The sequence below is a fragment of the Eptatretus burgeri genome, chromosome 13 (genome assembly GCF_056783735.1).
Source record: "Eptatretus burgeri isolate ZD-2024b chromosome 13, Ebu_testis_v1, whole genome shotgun sequence".
Taxonomy (NCBI): domain Eukaryota; kingdom Metazoa; phylum Chordata; class Myxini; order Myxiniformes; family Myxinidae; genus Eptatretus; species Eptatretus burgeri.
Genome location: NC_140973.1, coordinates 14,531,009 through 14,547,346, shown reverse-complemented (window position 1 = coordinate 14,547,346; position 16,338 = coordinate 14,531,009). Strand labels below are relative to the sequence as shown.

General features: G+C 43.2%; 1 protein-coding gene across 1 annotated transcript in view; it reads left to right on the top strand.

The window, feature by feature from the left end:
• The first annotated feature begins 2,846 nt into the window (after positions 1-2,846).
• The window catches only part of LOC147013888 (protein YIF1B-B-like), a 28,334-nt gene continuing 14,842 nt past the window's right edge, over positions 2,847-16,338 (top strand). Inside the window, exons 1-7 of the mRNA XM_085851214.1 lie at positions 2,847-3,153; positions 8,211-8,506; positions 8,738-8,842; positions 12,606-12,684; positions 13,210-13,267; positions 13,519-13,674; positions 13,762-13,855. Of these exons, the coding sequence (XP_085707340.1) occupies positions 3,123-3,153; positions 8,211-8,506; positions 8,738-8,842; positions 12,606-12,684; positions 13,210-13,267; positions 13,519-13,674; positions 13,762-13,855 (819 nt within the window). The 5' untranslated portion in view covers positions 2,847-3,122. The remainder of the gene's footprint in view (positions 3,154-8,210; positions 8,507-8,737; positions 8,843-12,605; positions 12,685-13,209; positions 13,268-13,518; positions 13,675-13,761; positions 13,856-16,338) is intronic.

The following is a 16,338-nucleotide window of genomic DNA, read 5'->3' as shown; positions in this document are numbered from 1 at the left end:
GAGAAGATAGATGGACACTGTGCATGCGTCCCGTACTTGAGTCAGTCACTCGATACACGAATCCGCCGCGTACAGGACGTCCACTAACCATTGAAGGCGGTTTCACACTGGCGCCATATAGACATCGTTAAATACATTCCCTATGGTTGTTATAATTGTAAATAATATGAGGTTGAAGCCTCTATTATAATAACCAAGGAGTTTCCAACAATATGCTGTATGTGTATAGTAATATTACAAATATTAGATCAAACAAAAACTACTCAAAAATACATTAGCCTATTTATTACTGTTTCTCTCGGAACCCCGAGCGACCTCTTGTGGAACCCCTGGGTTCTGGGGAACCCCGGTTGAGAAACACTGCTCTTGTGGATAACAAGGTGTTTGCATCGACTTTGAGGTAAATGGGTAAAGGATGATTTGTGTGCTTCATTGATTTTTCCCCACCCCACCCCGCATCACTTTTTTAATTATCATATTGTTGCTGCCACGGACACCGAGACACCAGCTTGTCACTCAGGGGGATTAATCCCTTGTTGTCCTCGGTGGAGCCGCACCTGGGGCCACCGCTCACAATTAATATTTCGGTACAGTGGGTTGTTTTTAAACCACGAACGCCACCCAGTCAACCACGAGTTCCATTGTCCACCTTCTAATTATTCCGTTTAACTAGAGGTCACGTGGTTACCTGAGCGGGGAGCGCGCCCTCGGAAAAGCACCAATGTTATCTCGATTAGATTTTAATTCGGGCGGCCGAGCGTTTTTACCGCTGGTGTGTGCCGATGATTTTTGGTAAAATCTGTGGTAATTACCTCCCAGTCTATCTCGGTTCAGACAATGCTTGACCAATGGAAGGAAAGGACAAACACGGACAGGTTGGAAATCGACAAATGATTTATTAATAATAAAATAAATAAAGGGAAATAACTTTTTATTTCCTGAGGTAAATAAAGAATGAATTTCAAAGCAAAATCAATCAAAATGCCAGGACAGAGACAAAGAGCAGATGCTTATCGGGGGTTGATGTACTTACAGCAAAACAAAGACATGGATGCCCAACATCATTCAGGGGGAGGGAAAGAATCGTCTCGCTCACCAGAAAGTAGTCGTCCGTGAAGTGAAAACGTCCTGAAATGCGTGTGTGTCACGTCCGTCACCGGCACCCAGCTTTTTCATGCACCCTCTCGCGAACAGCCTTGAACGCCAGTCAAATTCTGGAGGGGCACCGGGATCGTCTGTCGCGGGTTTAGACCCTGGTGTTGTTTGTGACTGACCTGTGCCTCACTTGTTGGCGGCGCTGCTCACACCCACACGCGCACCACACGCTCGCTTGCCCAAGCACTGGGAAGGACGAATTGTCTCGTTGGCGCTGGTCAGACACCCGCTTCTTGCTCGCTTCTCAAGGTTACTTCTTGTTCTCTTCTCCCTCCCCGGCTTTCTTTCTTGCTTTCTTTTGCCCCGCTTTTCTACTCACCCGCTTTTCTCATCTTTCGCTTTTTCTTTTTCCTCAGAATGGACCTCCCTTCGTTTTTATATCGGTGGGCTGTCTCCGTGGGTGCAGTCCTCCCCAAGCTCACCCTTCCCTGCTGGCACACGGTGACCATGATCTCAAAAAATGTGGGCGTCGGAGCTCACGAAAGATTGTTGCTGACGAAGAATGGGGAGAGGGCTTCAGAGCTTGTGAAAGAAATGTGTGTAAACGTGTCTGTCGTAAAGAAAAAAAACCTTCCCATAAGAGAGGGGATCAATCCTTTACCCTTCTCAACGCATCCCATTTAAGATCCCATTGGACATGGGGCTGGGGCTAATCTGAACATGGATTTAAGGATATAACTGTCTGAGGACCTGGATGTGTGGATGTATCCATCAGACCGGATTCTGAAATCCGTAACAATATTTTTTGTCTGATCCGATTGTGAAAAAGCAAATGCGGTTTCGGATTTTGATTTGTATTTTTTTACCTTTTCCAGCAAAGGTCATGATGAACGGTTGGGTTTTTTTTCGGTGTTTCATGTTTTTTTTTTAAATCTGAGCTTCAACGGTAAAGTTGCCCGTTCAAGAAAGAAAAAAAAACAATTAAACATTTTAATATAATTTATATTTTCACAAAATCAGAACTTACGAACATTAAAAAAATAATCTTACGATCCTGTGATTCCTTGTTTTCTTGTTAAAACCAATTTCAAACACAGTTGCCGTTGAATTGTTTTTTTTTTAATCACAAAAACATTGGGTCACATCCGAGCTTACATTTACATACTATAAACCCCAAACACATCTCCATTCACACGTACATTTTACAAATCTTTTTAAATGACAAGCTGCATTGTGTATGAATATTTAAATAGAGTATTTGCCGTCTGGTTCTTCCGATGGATTAAAAAGTAACCTTTTGGAGAACTTGTGTACGACGTGCTTGTTGTTGTATTCATTTTGAAGCAAAACGTCGATCGTAAATACACGATTACAGTGCAGTGCAACTCTCTGGGTGAGAAGTGTGTTCAGTAACCAAGCTTGAGTTAGCTCGCGCTTGTTAAGCCAGATGTTCCTTATCAATGGATTTGAATTGAGTGCTTAACCCACTTGGCGAACGCTCCACAAGAAATTTGGTGACTGAACACCCTCGTTGTCACATACGTGCTCTATTTCAAATGGAGACTCGATTTTCGTTTCAAAAATTAAATTTCCTTTTAAAAACAATTCGTCGGCCGGTGTTGTGTAGCAATATTTATTTTTGGAAAGGCTGTTTTCACGTTCGATTCGGGTCAGTTGTGTGTTATTACTAGATTGTAGTAGATCTGGACAACGAAATTTTATCCTCAGTTTTCGTGTCGACGAAATCCTTTCGATCTGATCCATGTCAGAATATACATAATAAAAAGCGCTAAGATCAATTAATCAACATTGTTTGTTCCTCCCTCACGTTCAGTTACCAATTATCTTGTGGAGCGCTCGTCACTCCATTGGAAACCGTGAAGGAGCAGCTCGCTTGGCAAGCGTGGCGCTTGGTCACTGAACACACCCCTTGATTCTGCCATTTGTTGGGGTTAATCAACCCCGTCCTCTCCCCCTCCGTGCTCACGTGGCAGGATCGCCCCGCCCTCAACCCTTCCGGAATAACGATGGATCATCCGGTCGGTTCGTACCGCCACGGTGAGTTTACCCACACAATGGTTTATCTCACTGATTGTGTTCGGTGTGACCGGTTACTTGCGTTTTGCCTGATGATTGTCATGATGAAGAAACGTTGAGTACGTCAAGTCAATCACTGTAACGAGTCACGCCATCGCCAAGTTCGGCGGACGTTGTGGACGAACCCTGAGTTCACCATGAACCTCTTCACATGAAAATCCTTGATGTTTCCTCATCGCCTGTGGGGTGTTCTTACTTCGTGCGCACCAGGCTCGTCATTCTTATTTCGAGGTCGTGACTCCTTGTTGGGAGATTGTTTTCAGAAACTCCAAATACTGGACCTTTTTGAACTCGAGGAATACCAAATACTAAACCTGAACGTACCGAATTAACCCCAACTACTGGATCTTACCTCTTAATTAACCCCAACTACTGGATCTTACCTCTTAATTAACCCCAACTACTGGATCTTACCTCTTAATTAACCCCAACTACTGGATCTTACCTCTTAATTAACCCCAACTACTGGATCTTACCTCTTAATTAACCCCAACTACTGGATCTTACCTCTTAATTAACCCCAACTACTGGATCTTACCTCTTAATTAACCCCAACTACTGGATCTTACCTCTTAATTAACCCCAACTACTGGATCTTACCTCTTAATTAACCCCAACTACTGGATCTTACCTCTTAATTAACCCCAACTACTGGATCTTACCTCTTAATTAACCCCAACTACTGGATCTTACCTCTTAATTAACCCCAACTACTGGATCTTACCTCTTAATTAACCCCAACTACTGGATCTTACCTCTTAATTAACCCCAACTACTGGATCTTACCTCTTGATTTACCCCAACTACTGGATCTTACCTCTTAATTAACCCCAACTACTGGATCTTACCTCTTGATTTACCCCAACTACTGGATCTTACCTCTTGATTTACCCCAACTACTGGATCTTACCTCTTAATTAACCCCAACTACTGGATCTTACCTCTTAATTAACCCCACCTACTGGATCTTACCTCTTAATTAACCCCAAATACTGGATCTTACTTATTAATTAACCCCAAATACTGGATCTTACTTATTAATTAGCCCCAAATACTGGACCTTTCTGTACTCGAGGAATCCCAAATACTGGGTCTTACCTCTTGATTTACCCCAACTACTGGATCTTACCTCTTAATTAACCCCAACTACTGGATCTTACCTCTTAATTAACCCCAACTACTGGATCTTACCTCTTGATTTACCCCAACTACTGGATCTTACCTCTTAATTAACCCCAACTACTGGATCTTACCTCTTAATTTACCCCAACTACTGGATCTTACCTCTTAATTAACCCCACCTACTGGATCTTACCTCTTAATTTACCCCAACTACTGGATCTTACCTCTTAATTAACCCCACCTACTGGATCTTACCTCTTAATTAACCCCAAATACTGGACCTTTCTGTACTCGAGGAATCCCAAATACTAAACCTGAACGTACCGAATTAACCCCAACTACTGGATGTTACCTCTTAATTAACCCCAAATACTGGATCTTAACTATTAATTAACCCCAAATAATGAAACCACCGAAAACCCCAAATACTAGACCCTCATATGGAGCAATGATCGTCAGCAAGTCCTCATCACCTTTTGTTTTTGCTGCCTGTGTGAATGTGTTATCTGCCTGAAAAGTACTCGTCCTGACCATCTCGTTAACCTTGTGTGTTCGAGTCTTGCAAAACTAGCACTTGGTCAAGCCTGGTGTTGGCTTAAGACCTTTGTGAGGGTCTTGAGTTCGAGCCCCTGTTTCGTTGAATTAACATCAGTTAGGTTGACTCAGTCTGTCATCCTGAGGTCGGCAAAATGAATACTTGTTTTCTGGTAACAGGGGCATTGCATCAGAAATGATGCAGCCAAGCAGCCACAGGCTGCATATGAATAAATAAACAAGCAATCGGTCCAGTCAGTGGGTTTTGATCGAGACACTGGCACCCTGGATGGCTCCGGGCACCCTGGATGGCTCCGGGCACCCTGGATGGCTCCTTGCACCCTGGATGGCTCCTTGCACCCTGGATGGCTCCTTGCACCCTGGATGGCTCCTTGCACCCTGGATGGCTCCTTGCACCCTGGATGGCTCCTTGCACCCTGGATGGCTCCTTGCACCCTGGATGGCTCCTTGCACCCTGGATGGCTCCTTGCACCCTGGATGGCTCCTTGCACCCTGGATGGCTCCGGGCACCCTGGATGGCTCCTTGCACCCTGGATGGCTCCTTGCACCCTGGATGGCTCCTTGCACCCTGGATGGCTCCTTGCACCCTGGATGGCTCCTTGCACCCTGGATGGCTCCGGGCACCCTGGATGGCTCCATCAGATTTGTATCGGTGCTAATATTTGATGGTGTTGGTGAACATGCTGCTTCCGGCTGTGTAATGAATGCAGGATGTCTGTTTGTCCAACGTTCTTGACAAACTGTCCAGAAGACGGTGATGGGGGACATTCATAAACTTCATCCTTACGGAGTTCCAGGACAGCAACAAGCTTTTGTATGGAGCTGTTGCGTCCATTTCTCAGAGTCCACTTGGCAGATTATGCGTTTCTCAAAGTTTGTGAGCTTCTTTCTCTTTGGTAGTGGGTTCATACAGATCTCTTAACTGTCTGTCCTGACCATTGCATCAGGCATGGACTGACATAAAACTTATCGATAATGAAGCAAACCAATATTGCATATTATTGTCAAGGGGGACCACTAGTGAGGGGCCGTCTCGGGTTCCTCTGCGGACTCGCAGGGAATCTGAGGCCGTCGCACATGAATAACTTCGTACCACGGCGGGTCGCTAATCGACCGCGAACGCCAATAACTGGACCACGTGACTAAGGATCCTTCGTCTGACAACCGTTTACCAAAGAATGCATGACCTTACCAGGGAATCGTGTCCTCAGTATGTACTTGCATTATTTAGGATACTTACCGGATCAGATGCAGCCGAGCGGAGCTGCCAAGTACATACCGGCTATTTAACGGATTTCTGGGGAACAACGTCCCGGCAAAGCTTGGCTGCGGGCCATTCTAGACCTCCGTCGAGTTCCTCCGTCGAGTCGTGAGTTATCGGAGAGCTGCATTGCTGTATGTAACGTTCGTACTTGCTTAATTTGATAATTTTAGGAAAGTCATTCCCAATTTATGTTATGGGTTGACCTCAGGGCACCGCAGTGAGTGCACCGGTAACCCGGAGGGTGTTGTGGCAGAAAAACAGAACAATTATGGTTCACCAATTTGAAATTACTATTCTATTGTCTGAATTCTGAAAAATATGTTTACAAGACCATTTGACTTACAGATTTTATGCCAACAATGGCCGGTTAACAGTTCCTTGCGAGCTGAACCAAGTCACTAAACGCACACACAGCGCATATGTAAAAGGCCTCATTTAGCATCCATACATCATTTTGAAAGTCCCACATTGGCACAAGGCACCATACTCAAATGGCCTAGCTGGAATACCGTATCCTAAATTTAGATGTACATATTGTCTTCAGAAACATGTATTTTATTGCTGAGGGATAAGAATTTGAAACTGTTATAATGTATCCCATGCCCAGAAGTAGAAACAACACAAAATATTGATAGAGTACCAAGCACTGTATACCATTTAAGACCATACTTGTGGGCATAATGGTTGGAGCCTCCGCTCTGAGTTTGGGAGATCGGTGGTTCAACTCTCGGCTGAGTCTTGCCAAAGATTAAAAAAGGTACCGACTGCTTCCATGCTTGATGCTCAACATTGAAAAGGCAAATATTGATGGGAAGGTGATGGCAAACCACCCAGTATAACCCTTGCCAAGAAACTTCTTTGGCAGAACCAATGCTTTGTAAAGAATAGGCATCATCATCATCATCATCATCATGATCATCCAGAATAAGTGACATGGTAAGAACACAGGACATCTCCTACGATGAAGTTGTTAGTGTTTGGGCCAATCACTTCGCCATTGCAGACAGGTCGGTGGTGTCTCTGTCTTATGCCACCTCCTTTCTGGCATTTCACCCTCTGGTCTTTCTGTGATTTTGCCCCCCCCCCCCCCAGGTTTCTGCATGGCATACATGGTCCACCATCAATCCCTTCTGGTGAAATTACCTAAATCCAGGATCACTGCTCTGTTCCACTCATTTGTTCCTCTTCCCCCCCCCCCACCTCTGGAACAAACTTCCACATCCTCTTCAATCTCATTCTTCCGTCAAGGTCTTCAAGACAGCTGTTCACAATCACCGCAGATCTCCAAGCAATGATCTCTTCCACCCTCATTAACCCACCCCAATCCTTCTTTCCAATTTTCAGTTCCCCCCTGAGAGTTTCCTTCTGTATCCATATTGTCCCCCCCCCCACGCATCCTTTCCTGCCACCCATTCCTCCCCACATCCATTGTTTGGCAAAGTCTCCCTCTATCTTGGCCTTCTACTCTGCTGTTGGTATTTCCCCCATCGCTGTACTGTTCCTTTTGCATCCTGTTATGTCCTGGTCCATTCATTGTACTAGCTCTTCCACGAGCCTCGACGATGTACACAAAAAAAACAAAACAACAAACTCTTGACTTCCAGTCATCTCTGAATGCAGCAAGCAAATCAGGTCTGTACATATTCTAATAGAGAATTGTAATAATTAATTCCTTGGTGCCTCAATGTTGAAACTTTGTTGAGTCTGTACAAAGATTGCTTTTTGTAGCCGTCATACGCCACTCCTTCGTGGACTTAGTCGACTATCTTCAAATTGAAACCACACACTATCTCAAATTTTTCCAGAGGGACCCTTCTGCAAAAGTATCATAGTAGACGAAAGCTGTAAGGGGGTGTTGAACATTTTTCTTTATTTTGGCCCTTATGAGAAATACCTCCTGGATTACAAATACCAAACCTTAAAATGGATAAGAAAGAAACTCCAAATTTTACTGGACCTTGATTTGACCCGAAATATTCCAAATAAGCCATTATCACCAGACCTTATTGTGCCTAAAAAAGTTCAGCTACTAGATTTTAATGGAAGATTTAAATGTCCCCAAACCCTCACCCAATAGCATCAAAGAGAAAACCATATACGGGGTTGGAATCTGAAGACCCAAATCAGCTGTTTGACGATACGAGTTTTGGAACACCTTACGGAGTCTCACAACCCCCTCAGCCGGGCCACTGGGGCAGCTGGGGCCACGGCGGACCCACCGGGAATGTCTATGTCGGAGGGCCAAGACCCTCGGAGCAGGCATTTAACGTGCCAGCTTTCCTCTCCGATCCGATGACGAATCCTATGACCAACATGGCAATGGCGTACGGCTCTACGCTGGCAAGTCAGGGAAAGGAGGCCATGGAGAAAAATGTAAGAATTTATTTTGTCATTGGGTTAGTTGAAGGAGTTCCGAGTGAGGTTGATCGGTCGTTAATTACAAATGACCTTTTTGTCATACGGTATCTGGTTTTTGGGGATTGACATGCTACGGGTGTTTGTAACCTACTCGTTCATTCACACTTGAACTTGGTTCGTGTGCATTGCATTTTTTTTTATTTTATTTTTTTTATTTTTTTTTTACAATATTCTTCCTTACCTCAGATCGACAAATACATGTCGGTGAACAAGCTGAAGTACTATTTTGCTGTGGACACTGTGTACGTAGGGAAGAAACTGGGAATCCTCTTGTTTCCATTCATGCACAAGGTGAATGTGACTTTGATTTGGCTTTTGTGGCCGTCACTAATCCAGCATGTATAGTATGTGCACGTCACTGGTGCTTGAACTAGATCGGTAGTTTTGAAACTTTCAATCCCAGCTCCAACAGCGTGCTGCCATTTGGTGAGAGCAGTTTGGGTTATGTCATGTGATTGTCATTACGAGATTTGTGATTTTTATGATTTTTTTTTTGTTTGTTGTTGTTTTTCATCTATTATATTCAGTTTGAAGGGTGAGCTGTTGTTTTTTGCAGAATACATTTTGCTTAAGGCCCGGTCACACCATGACGTTTTAGCCAACGTATGCCGATTTTTGAATTTTTTTTTCTAAAACGCTGGCACACGTTGAATACGTTATGGGTAAGTTTTGATAACATTGAGAGCACGCTGGCATACGTCGTAGTACGTTGGCTTTAAACGTTGTACTTTTTGGTTGTCCTCAAATTTTTTCATGCTTGAAATTTCACGACGTATGCCGCGTATGACTCACACGTTCCGCTACGCTGGCCACAAGTTGTAGGCACGGTCTGCGATCGTTGACAGACGTCAACACATGCTACTTGTAAGTTAATCATAAGTTGCGACACGCCGAGGTAATGTTTAGAGTACCCGAAACTTATTTCCTACCTATGATTAACGTGTTGTTGGCACGTTACGTGATCGTTGCCACACTTCAACAGACGTTGCTTTTAAGTTACTCATAGGCTGAAAGACGTCGGTATAATGGATCGTCCTTGCGTCAGCGTCCACGGCCACGGCCAGGACACTTATGTGCAGCATTCCTCAAACTTTTCTTCGGCATGACGAGGATGTTCACACTTCGATGTCTAGCTTGGCTATGATTCCAATTGTCCATCGGCAGCGTCTATTTAAAATAGTCGAGTTTGAGCGTTTTAACACGTTCAGAAGAAACGCTTCAAATTTCCAAACCCCAGCGTCAAAAAAAAAAACAAAAAAAAAAAACAAAGGCGAGTGACAGCAATTTAAATCGTTCATTGTAAACAATGAAACTAGCTGAGTGGTGCCGTTTAAAAGTCGTTGAGTGTAAAAAAAATCCAATTGTTGAGCGCAAGCGTCTACTTTCAATAGTGGAGATGCAGCCATTTAAATCGTTGAGTGGCAGCCTATGAACCTACCCGTGGACACGTGGACGCAAGGACGATCCATCATAACCCACACCCTCCCCCTCACACCCACCTACTACTGCCAACATGAACAAACTACTACTAATACTGATACTGTTACTGCTGACATGGACATCGACTCAAAAAGGACTCGAAAACACTGTTGGGTTCCCCTTTTATGAACACCATTTTTATATACCAATTCCCAAAACCGCTGGGAACACGTCTTTATATGGCAGTTGTAAGCTAGAAACACGTTCATTTTTTTTTTTGTCGACCGGAAGACGTCATTGCAATACGTCGACATACGTCGATGTGTGTTGGGACTACGTAAAGAATTGGTTCAAAGCACGTCAAACACAAGTTAGAAATAAGTTTCGCGTAAAAAACACATTACCGCGACGTGTTTCGACTTATGAGTAGCTTATAAGTAGCCCTTGTGGACGTGTGTAAGCGTCCACATATCGTGTGTAAAACTTATCCCCATCGCATGCGAACGTGTGTCATACGCTGAGTACGTCGTAAAATTTTGAACATGTTCAAAATTTCTTGACGTACTCTACTTACTACGACTTATGATAGCGTATTTCGCGTTCTACTCGCGCATACCAAACTTACCCATACCGTATTCGACGTGCCCCAACGTTTTAGACACACTTTTTGTTATGTCGGCATACGCTGGCAAGATCGCCAAGGTGTGACCGCGATTTTGACCCTTCCATTTCTACGGCAGTTATGATTTGAATCGTTGTGCGTCAGCCTTTTAATAGGCTACGTCACGACATCGTCGGCGATGCGTGCAACGCGCTATGCCTGAGTTAGACTATCGTTGGGCATCGGTTGTGTAGGCCGACGACAGGTTCAGCATTCGTTGGTATAAGTTATCTATAACACAACGAAATGTTCTGTGTAGTTACCAATGCGTTATACACAAGACCAAGTCGCTATGAATACGTCCGAATCTTTAAAAAAAAACTTCAAAAGTTCAACGTAAGCCAGCGTTTTACATAAATTTTAACACGTTGCCATCGCTGGCTAAAACGTCAAGGTGTGACCGGGCCTTTACTGATTATGTAAAACACCATAACCGGCCACTGATGATGTAATAATCTACAGTCTCTCTCTCTCTCTTTCTCTCTCTCTCTCTCTTGGAGGGAAAGTATGATGTATGTATGCATGTATTCTCTTCCTCTCCAAGAGGATTTGATCAAGGAAGCTGAAACTTCCAGGGATTAATGAGGACATCCTGAAGTTGTGCATGTGCAAGTTTCGTTTGATTCCATAAAGTTTAAAAAAAAAAAAAAAGTTTCGCCATCTTGTAATTTTCTTCCTTTATGGGGTTGTTGGGGGTGGGTCACAAATTTTCAAAAAGTCTGATAAGGCCGAATTAGTGAAAATGTCATCAAATAAAAGTTACAGGAAATGGTTGATTTAGTGGGGGTGGAGCAGTTCAGATGTTGAAAATACTTAATAGTTGGCCTGGAATTCCTGGGGAAAAAGTGAAGAGAAAATTTATTTTGGAAAATATTGGAGCAAAAAAAATTTCATTTCAAGCAAGTGCATCACAATGTCAAGAAAATAAAAAAAAAAAACTTTGAAATGTCATTTTTTAAATATCGTGATGTACTGTATATCGTTTTTGGCCCCATCTCTCAATGGTGAAGAATCACTTAAGAAAAAAACATTAAAAAATTCTCATATCTGGATTCAGATTCGGATCTTCACCAAAATCGAATTGATTTGTCCTTTTCACATACCCAACCTTTCCATCAAATTTCATCCGAATCCGTCTAAGTTTTTGAGATATCGTGCTCGCAGACAGACAGACGGGTGAAAACATAACCTGTGCCCACTTTTGTTTGCGGAGGTATCAATACTAAATATTATTGTGATAATGTAATTTATCGAGAAATTCTGTAATTTACGTATCAATCAAAATAGAATTCCATGTGCTTCGTGTGAAAACTCCATGTTGGAATGATGTGGTGGGAGAGTAACTGGGCTAAAGGCTCAGACAAAGCCTTTTTACAGGAACTAGTAAATATTTTGCCTGTAGGGTCAGTCGAACGCCAGCTCGACTTTGTACGACAACTTTCTCATGAACAGAAAAGCAGTTCATCGTGGATAATTTAATAGAAACTTTTGGTGTTAGCGAATGCATATACTGTATTGGACTGGCATTCAATACTGAATTTGGCCTGCTAGTTGCATAATTTTATGAAGCATGGCTGTGCCGCTGATGCAGTGTCCCTGTACATTTGGGCAGAAATTGGTAATAGATTGAGGGTGCCGGCGATAATGCATTAAATACACCGTGGGATCTTTAAAGTCCGCCAAGGGCCAATGATGGCAGATGGGTCCTCCGGCTTAACGTCCTTCTGATCGACGGCACACACATTGATGTCGCCCTGTGTGCAAAACACCAGGTTGGCGGTTTATACCTGGGTCTGGATTAGAGCCAGGGTTAGACAGTTCAGAGGTGAGTGCATGTACCTCTAAGCTATCCTGCTGGCCTAGAAACATTTTATTAGTACAGAAGAGGATGAAATTGCTTTGGAATAAGTCCACTATACACTACTGATGTTCAAGCCACAGTGTATTAAAAGCTGCGTATTGTTTCTGCTGCAGGACTGGGAGATTTGTTACGAGAAGGATACATCCGTGGCTCCAAGGGCTGATGTTAATGCACCTGATCTCTACATTCCCTGTGAGTTCTGTGCTGTGAATACCGTAGCATGTTTCCTCCAAGCGAGTACTTTCTCCACTGTCTCGATTCAAGTTTGGCACTTTCTTTCTTGAACTTCAATTTCTCCGTTTGGGTCGGAGCTGTTAAACATTGGGTTGTTTACATTCTCAGGTTGATTATGTGAACCGATTGCCTATACGGCAGATGTGGTGAAAGTGAAGGGAAGCCAAATTCAACCAGGGCGAAGTCGATGGTGCGCCATCGCAAATCCTCGCGTTTCCCATCCTAAAGCAAAGTTGAATGATGGCAAAAGGTTTCACCAAGAATGACGCAATATTAAATTTTGAGTTAAAAAAAACAACAACAAAAGAAGTTCTGTTTTGACCAAACAATCTGATCTTTCAAATCAAAAATCCAAACAAGCGGAGCTTTCAAATCCTTGCCTCATTCAAAACAACCTGTGTGTGTTGTTTGGTGCTTTATGGGTGCTGTATATGCACCACGATTCCTGTACCGACCCAAGCTTGCCTTTGGCCATCTTTGCAGGCATGGCATTCATAACTTACATCCTGCTGAGTGGAATCGCCCTTGGAATGCAAAACAGGTATAGTTTAACCACAACTTTTTATTTTCAAATTTGTTTGAAATACCTGCTTCGGGTATTGTTTTCTGTAGGTGTTTTCAATGAGGTTTTATTAATCTTAAAGTTCGGAATTATTGCCGAAAGGCACAAATTTGGCAAGAACTCCATGGCAACATGACGTGCTGCTGGATATGTAACGATATTGGCCGTTGACATGGAACTAAGCTGATGCGTTTGTGATCTGCGTCGTCCCTTCCTTGGGCACGTGTCAGGTTTTCTCCAGAGGTGTTGGGCATCCAGGCAAGCTCTGCACTTATCTGGCTCGTCATTGAGACTCTGGCCGTTCTCCTTAGCCTGTACATTGTCACCGTCCGTACAGACCTCACAACCTTCGACTTGGTAGCCTATGCAGGATACAAGTATGTCGGGTGAGTTGCCACAGTATACTTGGGCACATTACCGTTGTCATATTCCATGCGTTCCAGCTTGACGTGACTGTCCATGTTGTGCCGCAGCATGATATTGAGTATCACAACCGGGTTGCTGTTTGGCTCGAGGGCATACTACGGGATGCTGGCCTGGTGTTCCTTCGCACTCATCTGGTTCTTGGTATGGTTAGCCAAATGTATTTTATACAATTCTTAAAAAGATGTTTGCAAAATTTCTTCGTTCCATGAAATGTTGATATAGTCCGGGAGTAGTGGGGGTGAACCTGGTTTTGCCGGATAAAGTTTTTTTTCTTTGCTGTTTCTTATAGCCTTGGGGTAGCTCTTCATGATTCAGGGGTGTGACCGTTTGCAAGCCTTGGGCAATTTGCTATATTAACCCTTTTGTGCCGGTAAACGCATAAATCATGAAAAAAATCAGTTTTTTTCATTATTTATTGCAATGCACCCAACCAACGTCATCACATTTGCTTGTGTCGATGTTTATTCACAAATTATGTAACCAAAAACAACTTAAGATATTAAACAATTGTGACTTACTCAGTATTAACCCTTTCCGGGATATTTTAACCGAGGACATAAAATTTGAACACAGACAACATATGATTGCACAATAACCACCTCATCCTAACTTTAGTCACAAATAAGGCAACCAAAAACAACTTAAAAGATAGAATAATGACTTAATACTCAATATTAACCCTTTCCTGACTGATTTTACCCAGCACAAAGCATTTGAACATCTATAGACAACAGGGGTCTTTGATGCATTATTGCACAAAAACCACTCCAAAATTATGGCATGGGATTTTAATGTCATCTCTTGCTTTCTGACCTGCTGACATTGATGCAAAATAGACTGGGTTAGACACTCGATGTGTTTAGTTTGACCTTCCGTCAGGTCAATTAAATTCGTGAAACAAACAAATAATCTGCAACTACTAGTTGCTTCCCCAATCTCAAACTTTGCTACTGCACACGTGAGCAGCCAACTGCATAACAGGCACAGAAAATTGTGCAAGGCAGACCTCTGACTTGACAACCACACCTTCTCGAATTACAGGGACTTTCACTTTTGCAACCACACCAGATCATTTCAAGAACATATTCTGGGGCCAGCTTCACATCATCTGGGACTGTAATTGGTGACAGCGACTTGTTCTTGACATCTCTCATCCATCCATATTCCTCAGGGTCCAGTGCCGGTGGATTGCTTGTTTCAAGCATTCGCCATAAGATTGCCTGATAGTGAGCCCTCTTGACATTTTCTGTGAAAGCCTCCTTTGTCGGTGGCAGGGTGCACAGTTTGGTTGATGATGTGTGACCCTTCCCATTCTTTTTACCCCAGACAAGCAACCTTGTCTCGGACATGTCTTTGGCTTTTTTCATACCATAGCATGCGTGCTATTTACTGGCTTTTTAGATTCACCCATTTTCACTGTGAGATCTACCTGTAAACTTGTCGGGTGACCTTTGACAACACTTGTGACTATAGACCCAATGAGCAATGCAGGCAGAGTGTTGTCTAGTTTTGGGGAGAGTTTGGGTAATTACAGGAGCAAAAAATTGCTGACAGACTCTTTGACAAGAGCTTTACTAACAGTAACGTCATAATGATCTCTGTCAACGTGTATGTCTTTCACTTCATTTCTGATAAGCTTACTAGCTTTTGTAGCAACCATTTCCATTTCATCTTCTTCGTCATTTAGAAGACGGAGTGTCTCTGAAGCAAAGCTCCGAAATGCAACTATGTTTGCTATGCCTGGTGATGATAACACGAGCAGATCATCCCCAAACATGTCCTGAAGTCTTTGCACAAGTGTCCTATGGGAAAGTTTGTCACCACCACTGTCTACATAGGCTGTGAACAGTTCCACTGAGTTCCACATTCTCGACCTGTCCTTCGTAAGCGTCAGAACAAGAGACTCAAAGGGAAGGTCATCATCTGCCTGTGCACCTTTCGTTTCACATTCACCAGGTAATGCACGAAATGAGACAAACCTCTGCCGACAGTCATCGTGGTAACGGACATCTACCGCATGCAGATCACTGACTGCCCCTTCAACACGATGTCGAACACTCGCTGCAGCAGCATCATTTCTCTTTTCACATATCTCCAGTAAAGACTGTTTGGTGTCAATTTCTCAACATAAATATGCTGCTCTCCACCTAGATGGGTGCCTTTTGTCCTTTTCAATGTCACAATGATCCCCATAGAATAGACGGTGCTCTGTGAAGTTGAACGTTTCACCACCAGGTTTTGACAGGGACTGTCTTGTGACTTTCCGAGGTATTGCAGAGTCTGCTTCTCTGTCATTCTGCCGTTTGTAACGATCTGTTTGTCTACTGCTTGTATATGTAGACACAGGTTTTATGGCATTTTATAGTAAGTTCACTATTCTGGTTCAATGCTTCCTGAACGTCAAAATGCTTCCCATCACCATAGATCTTGCTACATTGTATGATATTACTTATTCGAACAGCGGTTGCGGTGATTAATGGGTCTTTCTTCGTTTCACAGCGAAACTTCAACTGGAAGAAACATCTTTCCTGATCGGACTCCATAAAATGTCAACCCTGAAAATAAATAAGTCAAAATTAGATTCTAACCTGGGAGAATGCATTTTATAACTGTGCCTGAATACT